At 39.6% G+C, this 16,814-nt stretch overlaps 1 protein-coding gene across 1 annotated transcript; it reads left to right on the top strand.

Annotated features, from left to right (window-relative positions):
* Positions 1–10,815: 10,815 nt before the first annotated feature.
* Positions 10,816–14,001, top strand: LOC309801637 (UDP-N-acetylglucosamine--peptide N-acetylglucosaminyltransferase 110 kDa subunit-like; the record flags this gene model as incomplete). The annotated part of the gene is made up of 1 exon (XM_082646723.1): positions 10,816–14,001. Exon 1 carries the CDS (start codon positions 10,861–10,863, stop codon positions 13,999–14,001), a length of 3,141 nt encoding a protein of 1,046 aa, XP_082502849.1. The 5' UTR covers positions 10,816–10,860.
* Positions 14,002–16,814: the final 2,813 nt, after the last annotated feature.

Here is a 16,814-nt window from a genome sequence, read left to right as displayed (position 1 = left end):
ATAAATGATGCTAATTTATTTCTATCCCTGACAATGGGAAACAGCACACACTCTGTGTCAATGGTATGTCCTCTTTCCCACTTTTCTAAGTGGGAAATTATGTTTTTCCCTTCATTGCTTTATATCATGTGTGGCAGGCATGATGGGAAATGGCTATCAATGGTTCTGTTATTGATTTCTACCTTCATTTCACTGTGGCTAAAGAGGATACTTTGTATGATTTCAATTTCTTAAAAATGTATTGGTACTTGTACTGTGGCCTAACATATGGTCTTTCCTTGAGAGTGTTCCATGTGTACTTGGGAAAAATGTGTATTCTGCTGTTGTTGAGTGGAGTGATCTATATACGGCTGTAAGGTTTAGTTGGTTAAATGTGTTATTCAGTCCCCCTACCTCTCTACTGATCTTCTGTCTAGATGTGTTTTCCATTATTGAAAGCAAGGTATTGATCTCCAACTATTATTTTAGAACTATCTATTTCTTCCTTCAATTCTGTCAATGCTTGCTTCACATATTTGGGGGTTGTTTGGTACATATATGTTTATAGGTGTTCTATCTTCTTGATAGATTGAACTTGTTATCAACATATAGTGGCCTCCTTTTCCTCTTGTGATAGTTTTTGATTTAAAGTTTATTTTGTGTGATAGTAACATAGCCATCCCAGATCTATCTTCCTTCCTTCCTTCCTTCCTTTCTTTTTCTGTCTCTCTTTCCTTCTTTTTTGTTACTATTTGCATGGGATATTTTATTCTATGCTTTATCTTTCAAGCAGCTTGTGTCTTTTGAAATCAAGTGAGTTTTTTGCGGACAGCATATACTTGGATTATGGTTGTTTTTAAAGTCCATTCTGCCAATGTTTATCTTTTTATTGGAGAGCTTAATCCACTTACTTTTTCAAAAATTACTGATGAGGAAGAACTTAATTCTGTCTATTTCCTGCTTGTTTTCTGTATGTCTTATGCATTTTTTGCCCCTCATTTACTCCATTACTGACTTCTGTGCTTAGCCGATTTTCTTGTGGTGAACTCTTGATTCCCTTTTCATTTCTTTTTGCATATAGTCTATTGATATTTTCTTTGTGGTTATCAAGAAGATGACATTTACCATTCTAAAGTTAAAACAATATAATTTCAATTGAAACCAACTTCAGTAGCACACAGAAACTCTGTTCCTCTACAGTTCCGTTCCTCCTCTTTACATTATTATTGTCACAAATTACACCTTTATACATTGTGAGCCCAATAACATGGATTTATGATTATTTTATACATTTGTTTTTTCAATCATGTAAGAAATAAAAAGTAGAGCTACAAGCCAATAACACAATACTGGCTTTAGTATTTGCCCATGTATTTATCTTTACTGGAGATTTCTATTTATTTTTACAGCTTCAAGATGCTGTCTAGTGTCCTTTCATTTCAACCTGAAGGTTCAATATAGCATTTCTCATAGGGCAGTGGTAGGAAGTTGTAAAATAAATGCCCTCAGACTTTGTTCATCTGGGAATGCGTTAATTTCTCCCCAAGTTTTGAAACCAGTTTGGCCAAATATAGAATTCTTGGTGGACAATTTTTTTTCTTTCAGCACTTTAAATATGTCTGGCCTCTTGCTTCCGTGGTTTCATATAGGAAATTAGCTCTAATCTTTTTGAGGATCCCTGCTTTGTAACAAATTTCTTTTTTCTTTCTCCTTTGGGAGAAAAGATTCTTTCTGTGTCGTTTGGCTTCTGAGAGTTTGATTATACTGGTTTTTGCTGTGGGGTTCTTTGAGTTTTTCTTAGTCCTGAAATCAGCCAAAGATTTATAGCAGCCAAACACATAGTGAACCAGGGAAGAGGCAATTTGAAAATGGCAGGAAAGCTTTGTGGCATTTTTACTTGCCCTTGCCCCATCCACTGTTAGTGTAGTGATGGTGTTAAAGTGGTGGAGTCTTAATGCAGTGATAGTCTTAAAGTAGCAGCAGACCATTCCTAGTATGGGACCCTCAATCCTGCTTCAGGAGGGAGCAGAGGAGACTGTACTCTCAGATTATTATGTGTATCTGTTCTAACCTGTCTGGGAGCTACCTGAAGGACTGACACAAGATGCTTATCTCTGTCTTAGCTAACTTGGAACACAGTCTGGAAAAGCAGTGGTCAATGCTCAAAAAAAGTGCAAGGTGAACTAACAAAGCACAGATGGCTGGGGCAGAAGACTGTGCATTGAAATACAATAGACCACAGAAGATGCAGGAGCCAAAGTTGGGAGAGATTCTTTGGGAAATTAGAACCTACAAAAAGTACAAATGTGTCCAGAGAAATTAGGAAAGCCACATGCATACTCGAGATAAGATGCATGTTCTGAAAACACCAGAGGAGTCTCTAAGCTTTTACCATGGGCTGAGCCCTGAACTCAATGCAGGTCAGCTAAATGTTGAAGGAGTGATCCAGCAGTCTGCACAATGGGCAGAGGTGTGTGGTTTTGGGTGTGCATGTGGATGTGCTTGTGTGTATTTATTTTTGTTTGTTTTAGGTGCAGGAATTCAAGGAAATCTCTGTCAAAACATTAGCTAAACATGAACTAAAGGAACAGAGACTTCAGTGCGTACATACGATAAGGAAAACAGTCATTGCAAAAATAGTTTGGAAAGGTCCCTAAACAAACAGACTACTACAGCCTCCAACAATCAAAAGCCCAGGAAACCCTGGGAAAGTGGGAGAATCTGATTTCCATAGATACCACATTATAATATTTGAAAGACAAATTTTCAACCAAAAAAAATCACAAGGTATACAAAGACATGGAAAAGTATGGTCCATTTAAGAAAACAAATTAATTGATGAAATCATCCCTAAGGAAGCCCAGACATTTCTCCACTGCATATTCTGGCCTCCTTTGTCCTGGATTCATTGACCATAAGTGCATGGGTTTCTTTCTGAGCTCTCTATTCTGTTCCAGTGATCGATGTTTTTGTGCCAGTACCATACTGTTTTGATTACTGTAGTTTTTTAGCACAGTCTGAAGCCAGGGAGCATGATTCCTCCAGTTGTGTTCTTCTTTCTCAAGACTGTTTTAACTATTCAGGATCTTTTGTGTTTCCATACAAACTTTAAAATTATTTGTTCTAGGCCTGTGGAAAATGCCCTTGATATGTTGATACAGACTGCATTGAATCCGTCGATTTCCTTGGGTATGATGGTATATTAATTCTTCCAATCCGTGACCATGGTATATCTTTCCAGCTGTTTGTGTCATCTTTAATTTCTTGTATCAGTGTCATATAGTTCCCTGGGTACAGGTCTTTTACCTCCTTAGGCAGATTTATTCTTCTGTATTTTATTCTTTTTTACGCGATTATAAATGGGATTGTTTCCTTAATTTCTCTTTCTGATAGTTCACTCTTAGTGTATAGAAATACGGTAGATTTCTAGATATAAATTTTGTATCCTGCAAATTTACCAAGTTCATTTTTGAGCTCTAATAATTTTTTGATGGTGTCTTTCAGATTTTCTATGTATCATGCCATCTGCAAACAGTGACAGTTTTACTTTTTCCTTTCCATTTTGGAGTCCTTTTATTTATTGACTTTTCTTGTCTGATTGCTGTGGCTAGGACTTCCAAAAGTACCTTCAATAAAAGTGGTGAGAGTGGGCATCCTTGTCTTGTTCCTGATCTCAGGGGAAATGCTTTCAGCTTTTCACCATTGAGTATGTTAGCTATGAGCTTGTCATATATGGCCTTTATTATGTTGAGGTATGTTCCCTCTATGCCCACTTTCTGGAGAGTTTTTACCATGAATGGATATTGAATTTTTTTCAAAAGATTTTTCTTCATCTATTGAGATGATCATATGGTTTTTAGTCTTCAATTTGTTACTGTGATGATAAGAGACCTAAGAGAGCTACAGAGGCTAAGTGACCTTTCCTTCCCTGAATGGGTAGGTATCCTTGTTCTGCCTTCTAATTGAGTTAGTATCTGCGTAAAGAACTGCCTGGTGTCATTTAGTTCACAATACACTGTTGTGGCAATATAGAAATGAATTTGCCTAAATCATTTGGCTTTTCTAAATTATAGTAAATGAATATACTGAATGAATAATTCAACTTAAGGAAATGTTCTTAAAAATATATTAATGTAGGCACTTCAGCAGAGAATTGAAAACAAAACAAATAATTCAGGTAAAATTAAAGTACACTCAGTTGTATCCAGTTTCCTCTTGTAAATCTCTCTTTTTCATTTGAGTGGACAGTCACTGGAGAATATCTGACTTGGGGCTAAGGAAATCTAAGCCTTCTTGGCCACACTGTATTCCCTTATGTCGTTTAATAAAGACACCAGTTGGGTTGCTGAAAAAATAGTGGGAAAAATCAATGCCTCACATCCAAAGGGCAGCTCTTGAAAATACGTGGATTGTCGTAGTCATTTTGCTCTTCTGGCCTCAGAAGTTCTAATCTTAACCTTAGCCCCTCATGCAGAGAGACTTTTGAAACCAATTCGCACATTACTCATTATGTGACTGTTGAATAAGAGAAACCCAGCTCTTTTCCTGTGCTTTCAACCAGTTATCTTCTTCAAAACTTTGTTTGGATTGTTATACCTTAATCTTGCCTGGCAAGGGACTTATGGGAAGGTTCTTATTGTTTGAAAGTTTGGTGCCAGTATCTGCAAAGAAAGAAGAAAGTAAAGAAGGAAAGGTGTGTTTATCAAACATCCCAATAGTGAAGGTGTGTGAAAGCAACTTTTGAAAAAGTGAATCTGTCAGAGTTTAGCCGTATTATTACATTTTATTTTATTCATTGAACATAAATAATTATCAGTGAATCCTTTCTAGATTTTCTAGTTTCCCAAAGTTCCCTGTATTCACATTCTAAGGTGAAAAATGGTATTTTAAGTCACTGCTCTCCACCTTATATTATTTATAATCACTCCTCATGACCTCTTCCTTCAAAGAAACGTGATCCTGAGAAGTGTCCTTTGTTTGTCTTTGTGGAATAAGTGATGGGGATGCATCCTGGAGACCTGTGAGATGTTTAAATTGTGGCCTAATGAAACTAGGATGGAGAGTTCTGGAAAGATCTGGAAAGATGGCTGGTAGAGTGTGGCCAGATGTGGGAGAAGAGACACGTACAGAGAGAGGGAGAGGAAATTTTCAGAGGGAGAAAATTAAACAAATAATTCAATAAGTTTTGTTGTGTGGTGTGGGATGCAAGCCTTTCTCTCCCCCTTTCCTTCACAATCTCTTTGTTAAAGACTGTGTTTTTCATTAGTTTTACTAAGATAGGATTTGCCGTTCTCTTTGGATACTGAGAATGGACCCATGGAAACAGTTACATTTGGGTTATCTCTGACTATCTTTAATGAAGAACATAAATATTGGCCACACTATCTACGCACATGCTATCACCATGCCTTTTTTGTTCTCTGTTCATATATCTAAGTCCTCTTCTTTGAGGTCAATCTCAAACCTCACCTGAAATGTACATTTATTGATAGATTCAACCCATAATGAACTGTCCCTTCTTTGTGCTCCTTAGGCTCTGATTATTTATAAAAACTCATTTTTGAACTTAGACACTGTCCAATATGATATATTAGTTATTTCATCAGCATATGTTATATCCTCAACACAGTTATAAGCTTTTGTGGGGCTGGGATCATACATTCTGTAATTTTTCTCAGTACTTACACTTACTTTGATAGAAAGCGCATTCATTCATCTGAACATCATTTATTGAGTGTTAATTAAATGTCTCAACTCAGTCAATATTGTTTGAATGAATGCATGCATGAATGAGGGAGTATGCAATAGGAAGCCTAATGTACCGCCCGATGTGAAAAAACCAAAAACATAAACACAAAAGCAAGCCGAAAAGTGGCCCAGGACTTTCTGTAAAATATCCTGCTTTTGTTGGATGAGGCCATGAAAATCAAAATGCTCCTGAAAGGTCTTAAGAGCTGACCAAGAATAGTAAACAATTGAAATTCTCTCAGGCTTATTCAACCCTATCACTGGACACATTTATACCTCTCAGGAATGTTATTAAAAGAAGAGATTAATAAAGCTTTTATAGATGAGTTGATAAATCTCTAAATATTTAAATCTTTATTTCCTCCTAGGTTTCTCTAGTTTGGGTTTCCAAAAGATTTCAAGAAACCGCAAGATAATTAAAAAATTAGACATTATCTTTCTTACCTTCATGTTTTTTTATGGTAAACACATTTTATTTTCTCCATAGTGCTGCCCAATTTCCACCAGTACAGTTTTTAAGTGAATTTTGCTCTGGATGGTGGGATATATAAGATGTAAATGAATTGTTTGTATATGTTTTAGAATTCTTCAAAAGGGCCTGGCCATGGAAATGCATTGAATCTTACTTAAATAAGTAAAGTAACTTCCTCAGAATTATCATTTTATTCTGGTTAGGATACTCTCTGCCCTGGTTTGTTAAAATTTCCCTCTAGAGTGGTTTTAATTTTGTTTCTGATAGGGTCCTAGGATTTATTGCCACACCCATCCTGCATCTGGTTTTCTTTGAATTACTCTCCTTGCAGTTTCTGATTCATACAGGGCCTTACAGGTTAGTGACAACCTGACCATCACAACTCTGGGAAGGACAGGCCTACTTTTCAGAGGTGTTGATGTTTTCTGTACCTGAAGGATTTCAAGAAATATCAATCTTCCTCACCACCTCCCTTGGCCCTCTTAATGGACTAAGCAGTTCCTCATGAAAGTTCTGTAGGATATCTGTACTAACTTCTCCATATTGTTCCATCCTGAGTCTAAATTCCTGGCCTCAAGGTAATGTTAGATTTCTAGCTCCAGCCCCTAGTTACATAAGGCCTATACTAAGGAACGGAACCCATACACATCAGTCTGCTCTTATTTCTCTGGATTTAATTTCTCTGTTACTTTCTAAAACATGCAGGTGTTCCTTTCTTTCTTTTAATCTCAGCTATGTGCTTTTAACATTTTGAAAACTGACCCAGAATTTACATATGTCTCCAGTAAGAGTACACTAAATTGAGCTTAGTCTGCTCTTCTACTGGCATATTTGAGATCCAAATAATTTGCTACTTAACTGGATTCAGTTTCCTGTATATTTCAGGCGCCTAAAACTCACCATGTTCCAAATTTCCCCCCTTTATAGTTAGTAATTTTCTTGGGAATCTGGATAACATTAGATGGAATAAAGTTAGTGAGTGGCCCAGGATTGCCTGAAATTTTGTTTGTCAGAGTGGCCAGGGAAAGTTCAGCAAAGAAGAAAACCAAATGAAAAACAGAATCACATTATTATGGCTGAGACAAGATTCCATGCAGAACTCTCTGTAGAGCTGGGTTGGGTCATAACTTATGCCAGAGCTCTAGGTGGGGTTGACACCATCTCATGCCAAGCTCTCAGTTCTGGGCTGACGTCATCTCTGGTCCACTCTATGGAGTGGAAACTTTGGAGGAATGGCCAATGTGTTCCACAGTGTAGGAAGAGGGAAACTGTGAATGTTACTTTCTAAATTGTGGAGGAACTAACCACTGTAAATGTGCCTTGAACTATGGTGTTTAATTTGACCAGTCAGATCAATGACTTTCCCCTTGAATGAAATGCTGCTACATATATGAGCAGAAAACAAACCTGGTATAAGGAATAGATAGCTAGTGGGAAGCAGCCGCATAGCCCAGGAAGATCAGCTCTATGCTTTGTGACCACCAAGAGGGGTGACATAGGGAGGGTGGGAGGGAGGGAGATGCAAGAGGGAAGAGATATGGGGACATATGTATATGTATAACTGATTTACTTTGTTTTAAAGCGGAAACTAACACACCATTGTAAAGGAATTATACTCCAATAAAGATGTTTAAAAAAAAAACTAGTATAAGGAGATGGAGAGACTGGGAGTCTTATTTTCCCAGCAATTAACTTTTCCTCGACCATGACCTTCCCTTTGAGTCTCCTAGACCTTGGGGATGATCGCAACCCCTTGGGTTGGGTGATGGCAACCCCATCTTCACTAGAACCTCTATAGTTAACTTTGATTTTTCCCACTCCGTCTATCCATCCCATGTATGCAGTCAGACATTGGATCTTGGACTTTTACTGACAAAATATCCTTGAATATAACCACTTCTTTTCACTGCCACTGCTACTGCTTTTGTCACTGCCTTAACTAGGGCTTTATCTTTAAGTTCTTTATATAAATATATAAATATCGATATATAAATAAAATATACAAATAAATAAAATGTAATATTAATTCTGATGATTTTAAAGTCTTTTCTTGATAAAGACTTTTCCTGACAAATATACACAATATCTTATATAAATATTTGTGTATTATCTGTTCTTTTCTTAGAATTTTAGTCATATGATTCTATCTCTTGGTATGTCTAGAACTTTTTGATTGAATGCTGACTATTTTATTTGGCTTTTTAAATTTTTCTCAGTGGAAATGTTGTTTTGCTTCAAAATATTTTACTCTACCTGGAAGTAGCAAATCTTCAAAATACAATTTTTTAAATGCTTTCAAATATCTATACTATAGGTGTCACAAAATCTAGAAAAATGACATTTGAAAATTAACTACTGCCAGATGTGTCTCTATAAAACTTTTTCCCCACTCTTGTAGCTATATATTCTTTAACTGCCTCCTCATATGACAGTTTATGTGTTTTAGAAATAAAATTTTAAGAAATAAACTTTGTAGTTTATACACATAGATTTCTTTTCACATGGTTGATTAGAGTTTGCTTTTAGTTATTAATAGTTTAGAAAAGTTTATTTCAGCGTCACAATTTATTATTGATAATGTCGCATTAATGTTCATTGTTAACTTTGAGAAAACCTCTATGGATTACTTCCTCATAAATATTTACTATTATAAATGCATTACTGATTTCAGTACTGCTATAGGTTTGTGCATTACAGGAATTCTGATAAAATACTCACTCACACCATTCCATTACACACATTATTGATGGGGTATATTCTTTTATTTATTTATTTATTTATTTATTTAATTTATTTATTTATTTATTTAATTTTGAGTGTGTTGTGTCTTCGTTGCTGTGTGCAGGGTTTCTCTAGTTGCAGCGACCGGGGGATACTCTTTGTTGCGGTATGCAGGCTTCTTATTGCGGTGGCTTCTCTTGTTGCAAAGCACAGGCTCTAGGCACACAAGCTTCAGTAGTTGTGGCTCGCAGGCTCAGTAGTTGTGGCTCACGGGCTCTAGAGCAAAGGCTCTATAGTCGTGGCACACGGTCTTAGTTGCTCTGCACCATGTGGGATCTTCCTGGACCAGGGCTCGAACCCATGTCCCCTGCATTGGCAGGTGGCTTCCTAACCACTGTGCCATCAGGGAAGCCCCTGGAGTATACTGTTTTTTTTTTTTTTTGCGGTATGCTGGCCTCTCACTGTTGTGGCCTCTCCCCGTTGTGGGGCACAGGCTCCGGACATGCAGGCTCAGTGGCCATGGCTCACGGGCCTAGCTGCTACGTGACATTTGGGATCTTCCCAGACTGGGGCATGAACTCGTGTCCCCTGCATCGGCAGGCAGACTCTCAACCACTGCACCACCAGGGAAGCCCTGGAGTATATTCTTGACAGAAGGAAATTTCCGTTTTGACTAAGCATTGAAGAAAACTGAATCTTTGACTTATCTTTCATATGCCTGATGATAGAAATAATTTTCCACAGAATAACTTCTGGTTTTATACTTTTCAGTTCTTTTTTTCTTCTTCAAACGCACATGCTTTGAGAGCTGTGAAGTGCAAGACATGGCTATATTGTAAGGTGGTTTTTGTCCTTACGCTTCTGTGTCTTGTGCTAGTTATGTCAGTAGAGTAGTCAGTAAGAGTACTGGAAGTTATTCCTGTAATGGGATATTATATAGTCAATTACATATGGTGGTGTCTGAAAATCACATAATAGCCTCACTTAAAACATCTCCTTAGCCAGATTTCAAGAAAGCCTGTGACCAATCCAATATAATCCAACATAGAAGAATAGAAGGAAAATTGACATAGAAATAGACGCTGGACTTACCTGATGGAAATTAAAATATCTCACTTTTGACAATTTTGCAAAAACCTATAATGACATGAACTAATTTCTAGGGTTCTTTGTAGGACCTCAAAAGGAACCCATAGAGTTGTGGAACAACAATAGAAGCTACTGTGATGAGAAGCCCGGGCACCGCAACAAAGAGTAGCCCCCGCTCGCCGCAACTAGAGGAAGCCTGCACGCAGCACTGAAGACCCAACACAGCCAAAATAAAAATAAATAAATAAAAATAAATAAATTTATCTTTTAAAAGTAATACTCAGGTTTGAGGCATGAGAAATTTGATGAGGAGAAATTAGCTAATGTTTGCAGAACTTTTAAAATATCAAACTCAGTCTCTAAGATTTTAGCATTCTATACAACATCGGTTACTTATTAGTGGTTTGGGAAGGCCAATTTAAAATTTTCTCATCTTACTGTACTGAAATTCACGGCCCTAATGTTTTCCACGTTGACTATATGAATGATGAAGAAAAGTCAATCATGTATTTCATTTCCAACTGGACAGAAAACAATATTTTAAAAAGTGTTTGGCCTACTGACTTTTGATTTTTTCTAAGGCAAATGGATAGGTAATTTTTATTCCCTGATTAGCAGAAAAATGGTGGAAGAGGGCAGGGTTAAGAATTAAGATTTCAAGAGCATGAGAGGTAGATGGCCAACCATAGTTCCTATGGTTCAGTGCCTGTAACTGTTGCCACCGCTTACGCATGCCAAAGCAGTGGTACGGCTGCTGGGCTCGTGTTTGCTACCACTAGAAACATTCTTGCCAGTAGTGGCGGCAGCGGGACTCCATTACCCCCTTTTTTCACTCTCTCCAGAAGCTCCAGATGGCGTCTTCCGTGGGCAACGTGGCCGACAGCACAGAACCAACGAAACGTATGCTTTCCTTCCAAGGGTTAGCTGAGCTGGCACATCGAGAATATCAGGCAGGAGATTTTGAGACAGCTGAGAGACACTGCATGCAGCTCTGGAGACAAGAGCCAGGCAATACTGGTGTACTTTTATTACTTTCATCTATACACTTCCAGTGTCGAAGGCTGGACAGATCTGCCCACTTTAGTACTCTGGCAATTAAACAGAACCCTCTTCTGGCAGAAGCCTATTCGAATTTGGGGAATGTGTACAAGGAAAGAGGGCAGTTGCAGGAAGCAACTGAGCATTACCAGCATGCATTGCGTCTCAAACCAGATTTCATCAATGGTTATATTAACCTGGCAGCCGCTTTGGTAGCAGCAGGCGACATGGAAGGGGCAGTACAAGCTTACGTCTCTGCTCTTCAGTACAATCCTTCTTTGTACTGTGTTCGCAGTGACCTGGGGAACCTGCTCAAAGCCCTGGGTGGCTTAGAAGAAGCCAAGGCATGTTATTTGAAAGCAATTGAGATGCAACCGAACTTTGCAGTAGCTTGGAGTAATCTTGGCTGTGTTTTCAATGCACAAGGGGAGATTTGGCTTGCAATTCATCACTTTGAAAAGGCTGTTACCCTTGACCCCAATTTTCTGGATGCTTATATCAATTTAGGAAATGTCTTCAATGAGGCACGGATTTTTGACAGAGCTGTGGCAGCTTACCTTCGTGCCCTAAGCTTGAGTCCAAATCATGCAGTGGTACATGGCAACCTGGCTTGTGTATACTATGAGCAAGGCCTGATGGATCTGGCAATAGACACCTACAGGCGAGCTATTGAATTGCAACCACATTTCCCTGATGCTTACTGCAACCTAGCCAACGCTCTCAAAGAGAAGGGCAGTGTTGCTGAAGCAGAAGATTGTTATCATACAGCTCTCCGGCTGTGTCCCACCCATGCAGACTCTCTGAATAACCTAGCCAATATCAAAGGAGAACAGGGAAACAGTGAAGAGGCAGTTCGCTTGTATCGTAAAGCATTAGAGCTCTGCCCAGGCTTTGCTGATGCCCATTCAAATTTAGCAAGTGTATTGAAGCAGCAGGGAAAACTGCACGAAGCTCTGATGCATTATAAGGAGGCTATTCGAATCAGTCCTACCTTTGCTGATGCGTACTGTAATATGGGAAACACTCTATGGGAGATGCAGGATGTTCAGGGAGCCTTGCAGTGTTATACTCGTGCCGTGCAGATCAACCCTGCATTTGCGGATGCCCACAGCAATCTGGCTTCCATGCACCAGGATTCAGGGAATATTCCAGAAGCAATTGCTTCTTATCGCAGTGTTCTGAAGCTTCAACCTGATTTTCCTGACGCTTATTGTAATTTGGCTCATTGCCTGCAGGTTGTCTGTGATTGGACAGACTATGATGAGCGAATGAAGAAGTTGGTGAGCATTGTGGCTGACCAGTTGGAGAAGAATAGGTTGCCTTCTGTGCAGCCTCATCATAGTATGCTCTATCCTCTTCCTCATGGCTTCAGGAAGGCTATTGCTGAGAGGCATGGGAGCCTCTGCTTGGCTAATATAAGTGTCCTTCATAAACCACCGTATGAACATCCAAAAGACTTGAAGCTCAGTGATGGTCGACTGTGTGTAGGATACGTGAGTTCTGACTTTGGGAATCATCCTACTTCTCACCTTATGCAGTCTATTCCAGGCATGCACAATCCTGATAAATTTGAGATATTCTGTTATGCCCTGAGCCCACATGATGGCACAAACTTCCGAGCGAAGGTGATGGCAGAAGCCAATCATTTCACTGATCTTTCTCAGATTCCATGCAATGGGAAAGCAGCAGATCACATCCATCAAGATGGTATACACATCCTTGTAAATATGAATGGTTATACCAGGGGTGCTCGAAATGAACTCTTTGCTCTCAGGCCAGCTCCTATTCAGGCAATGTGGCTGGAGTACCCTGGGACTAGTGGCGCGCTTTTCATGGATTATATCATCACTGATCAGGAAACGTCACCTGCTGAAGTTGCTGAGCAGTATTCCGAGAAACTGGCTTATATGCCCCATACATTCTTTATTGGTGATCATGCTAATATGTTCCCTCACCTGAAGAAAAAAGCCGTCATCGATTTTAAGTCCAATGGGCACCTTTATGACAATCGGATTGTGCTGAACGGCATCGACCTCCAAGCATTTCTTGATAGTCTATCAGATGTGCAAATAGTCAAGATGAAATGTCCTGATGGAGAAGACAATGCAGACAGCAGTAATACAGCTCTTAATATGCCTGTCATTCCTATGAATACTGTTGCAGAAGCAGTTATTGAAATGATTAACAGAGGACAAATTCAGATTACAATGAATGGATTCAGTATTAGCAATGGCCTGGCAACTACCCTGATCAACAATAAGGCTGCCACTGGAGAGGAGGTTCCCCGTACCATTATTGTAACCACACGTTCTCAGTACGGGTTACCAGAAGATGCCATTGTCTACTGTAACTTTAATCAGTTATACAAAATTGACCCATCTACTTTGCAGATGTGGGCAAATATTCTGAAGCGTGTTCCCAATAGTGTACTGTGGCTGTTGCGTTTTCCAGCAGCAGGAGAAGCTAATATTCAACAGTACACACAAAATGTGGGCCTTCCCCCGAACCGTGTCATTTTTTCACCTGTTGCTTCTAAAGAGGAACATGTTCGGAGAGGCCAGCTGGCTGATGTCTGCTTGGACACTCCACTCTGTAATGGCCACACCACAGGGATGGATGTCCTTTGGGCAGGGACCCCCATGGTGACTATGCCAGGAGAGACTCTTGCTTCCCGAGTTGCAGGTTCCCAGCTCACTTGTTTAGGCTGTCTTGAGCTGATTGCTAAAAATAGGCAAGAATATGAAGAGATAGCTGTGAAACTGGGAACTGATCTCGAATACCTGAAGAAAATTCGTGGCAAAGTCTGGAAGCAGAGAACATCTAGCCCTCTGTTCAACACCAAACAATACACAATGGAACTAGAGCGGCTCTACCTACAGATGTGGGAGCATTATGCAGCTGGCAACAAACCTGATCACATGATTAAGCCGGTTGAAGTCACTGAGTCGGCCTAAATAATGGCTGTGTGCCCAGGAGAATTACCCCTGTAGCTGAGCCTCAACCTTCTGGGGGAAAGGGAACTACTTTTTCAATATCATGGTGCAGATGGGTGACAGACAATGATAAGAAATAGCACAGCCAGACTTGCTTCCTGCATGATCACGATAGGGAGAGACCCAAGAGATGCAAAACGGCTGTTCCACAAGGAGTCTCCATCGAATTTTGCAGCAGCCAGGTGTCTGGAGGGTCTGGAAGGTAAGTCTGGAAGGTCTGATCTCCCTTGGTCTTCCAGGGGATGGATGGTTAGTGTGGAAGGGAGATAGAGATTGCCCAGCCATTTTGTGATTATCATGGATTGATTGAGTCTTCTGAATTAATTTTTTTCTTTATATTTTGGGTATTGGAGCTTTTAAAAATATTTGGTTTCAGGTATTTTTATTCATGTGAAGTGTATATGATTCTCTTGAGATAAGGTTTTAAGCTAAAATATTCCTTGTTTTAGTTTCTGAACTCTACCGATAAATGGGGACTTTGCTGGTGTAGTCTTTTTATAGGTTTTATAAACCACTTGAGCCTATATCAGTCACTTTAGTGTCTGACATAACGTTTGGAAGTCTCAGTGCTTTGTTGGTTTGTAGATGATGGCTTCAATTCTTTTTCTGGTCCGTTTCCTTCTTCCCTTCCCCCCACTTTAAAAATTCTCCTGTAACTTGGCTAACCAAATAGCAAGTGTGGGGCCTCCCTGGTGGCGCAGTGGTTGAGAGTCCGCCTGCCAATGCAGGGGATACGGGTTCGTGCCCCGGTCTGGGAGGATCCCATATGCCGCGGAGCGGCTGGGCCCGTGAGCCATGGCCGCTGGGCCTGCGCATCCGGAGCCTGTGCTCCGCAACGGGAGAGGCCACAACAGTGAGAGGCCCGCATACCGCGAAAAAAAATAAAATAAAATTAAAAAAAATATATGTAACTGAAGATCTTAAAAAAAAAAAAAAATAGCAAGTGTGATTCACAACCTCCCAGAGTGTTTCTCTTCAACACATCATCTGGTGCCAAATGAAGATTCTTAGGAGTGCTTATTAATTATGAAGGGCACAGTTGTGGTACTGTCACTGACGATAATAATAATGGATTTTTGGCCTAGAGTTTTGACCTATTTCACCAGTGTTTTACCGTTGACTGCCCCTCTATGCTGCTTCCAAAAGTGAGAGTGTGTGATAAGATTTTTACTTTCATTTCTAAAGTTTGTTTTTTTTAGGTGAGTCCTGTTCTTCCTTTTTCTTTCAGCAGAAATGAAATCCCAGGTAAGTATAAGTATTCAAATATTTGATCAGTAAGTCACAGTTATCTCCAGTACATTAAATAACTTTCATCAAAAAACATGTTATAGGTAAAAAGCTCTGAAGGACCAGCTATGTATATGATAATTATGTTTCAGGCCTTCTAGGGTATTATATATAATAACTTGTCTTCTGGTCGTGGTCTTGAAGTCTTTATGGATTCAGCCTCAGTAGTAGCGAACTGCACTGCTACTTGGTTTGGAGTACAAATTAGACTTTAGCCCTCCTGGAGGTTGAGTTTTTGGTATTGAAAACCATAGGAATGAAATTATTGTATTTCAACAAAGGATCGAGGGCTTGAGGCTTAAACAAGCCAACATATGTGTGGGAAGCAGTCAGCCTTGAGAGCAGGCTACGGACATGCCAGGCATGCTGCCGCTGCTCGAAGGGACTGTCCCTACTTGTTCCCCTCCTTGTTCCATTCCACGGGAGATAAATCACCAGGGCCCAGAAATCAGAAAGAATGTAAAATGAGACAAGCAAAGCTGTCTCCACCCTGCACGTGCAGGTTATTTTGGATGATTCTGGGTTTATGGGTTTTCTCCCAGGGAAGTTAACCTTGAGCCGAGACAGTCATTAGATAATGTAAACCACCGTCTGGCAACCTTCCCTTTTCTAGTCTATGTAATCTGCAACTGTAGCATAGTAAAACTTGCCTTGCAACCATCAGTTGTCTTGGTCCTTCTGACCCCATTCGTCGGTGTTACTTCAGTTCCTTACCCCGTCCCTTCTGACCCTGGGTGGTGAAATCCTCTTTCTGAGGCTGGTCCGCGGCAAGTGGCACCTGAACAGGGACCTGAAGCGTGAAGCCAATGAAAAGAAAAAGAAAGTGCAGGTAAGAGAACCCTTATGCAAAATATGTGTGGACACGAGTAAAAGTGAAACTAATAGAGGCATAAGGCAACAGTCAGAAGTAAAATAAGATGGGGCAAAAGGGCTCAAAGGAGCGTGAATTATTTGCTCCGGTTTTACTTTTGATGCTTAAAGCTCGGTGTAATAAAGTTTCTACCTCACAGTTGACTGAATTTTTGCAGCATATCCATGATGTATCTCCCTGGTTTCCTGATGGCGGCTCTGTGACATAGAAATCTGGCAGAAAGTTGGAGAAGATTTAAAAAATTATTATGAGTCTCGAGGGCCTACTCATACTGCTGTTGTTACATTTAGTTTGTGGAATCTGATAAAAATATGTTTAGGTTCTTCTCATGATAGTGTTGATTTGAATGTAAAGTCAGAAAAACATAAGCCTCTGACAGAAGAAAAGCCTGTATTATCAGCTACTGTGTGGCCACTTCCTAAACCGAAAGAGCTAATTAATTTAAATATTTCAGATGAAGAGGAACATTTTGACTTAACAGATGAGGCTTTTAAACATAAAAGAGAGAAATATCCTGAGGATGATTTTCTAATGGCTATAATAGATAAGTCAGTGCAAAAGCTGCAAATTAGTAAGGACTGTCTTCCTCAAAATTCTCCATCTGTAAAAATGCTCA

Source organism: Mesoplodon mirus (assembly GCF_964341445.2).
Source record: "Mesoplodon mirus genome assembly, contig: SUPER_3_unloc_18, whole genome shotgun sequence".
Taxonomy (NCBI): Eukaryota; Metazoa; Chordata; class Mammalia; order Artiodactyla; family Ziphiidae; genus Mesoplodon; species Mesoplodon mirus.
Note: the sequence above shows the minus strand (reverse complement) of the source record. Positions and strands in the feature narration are given on the sequence as shown.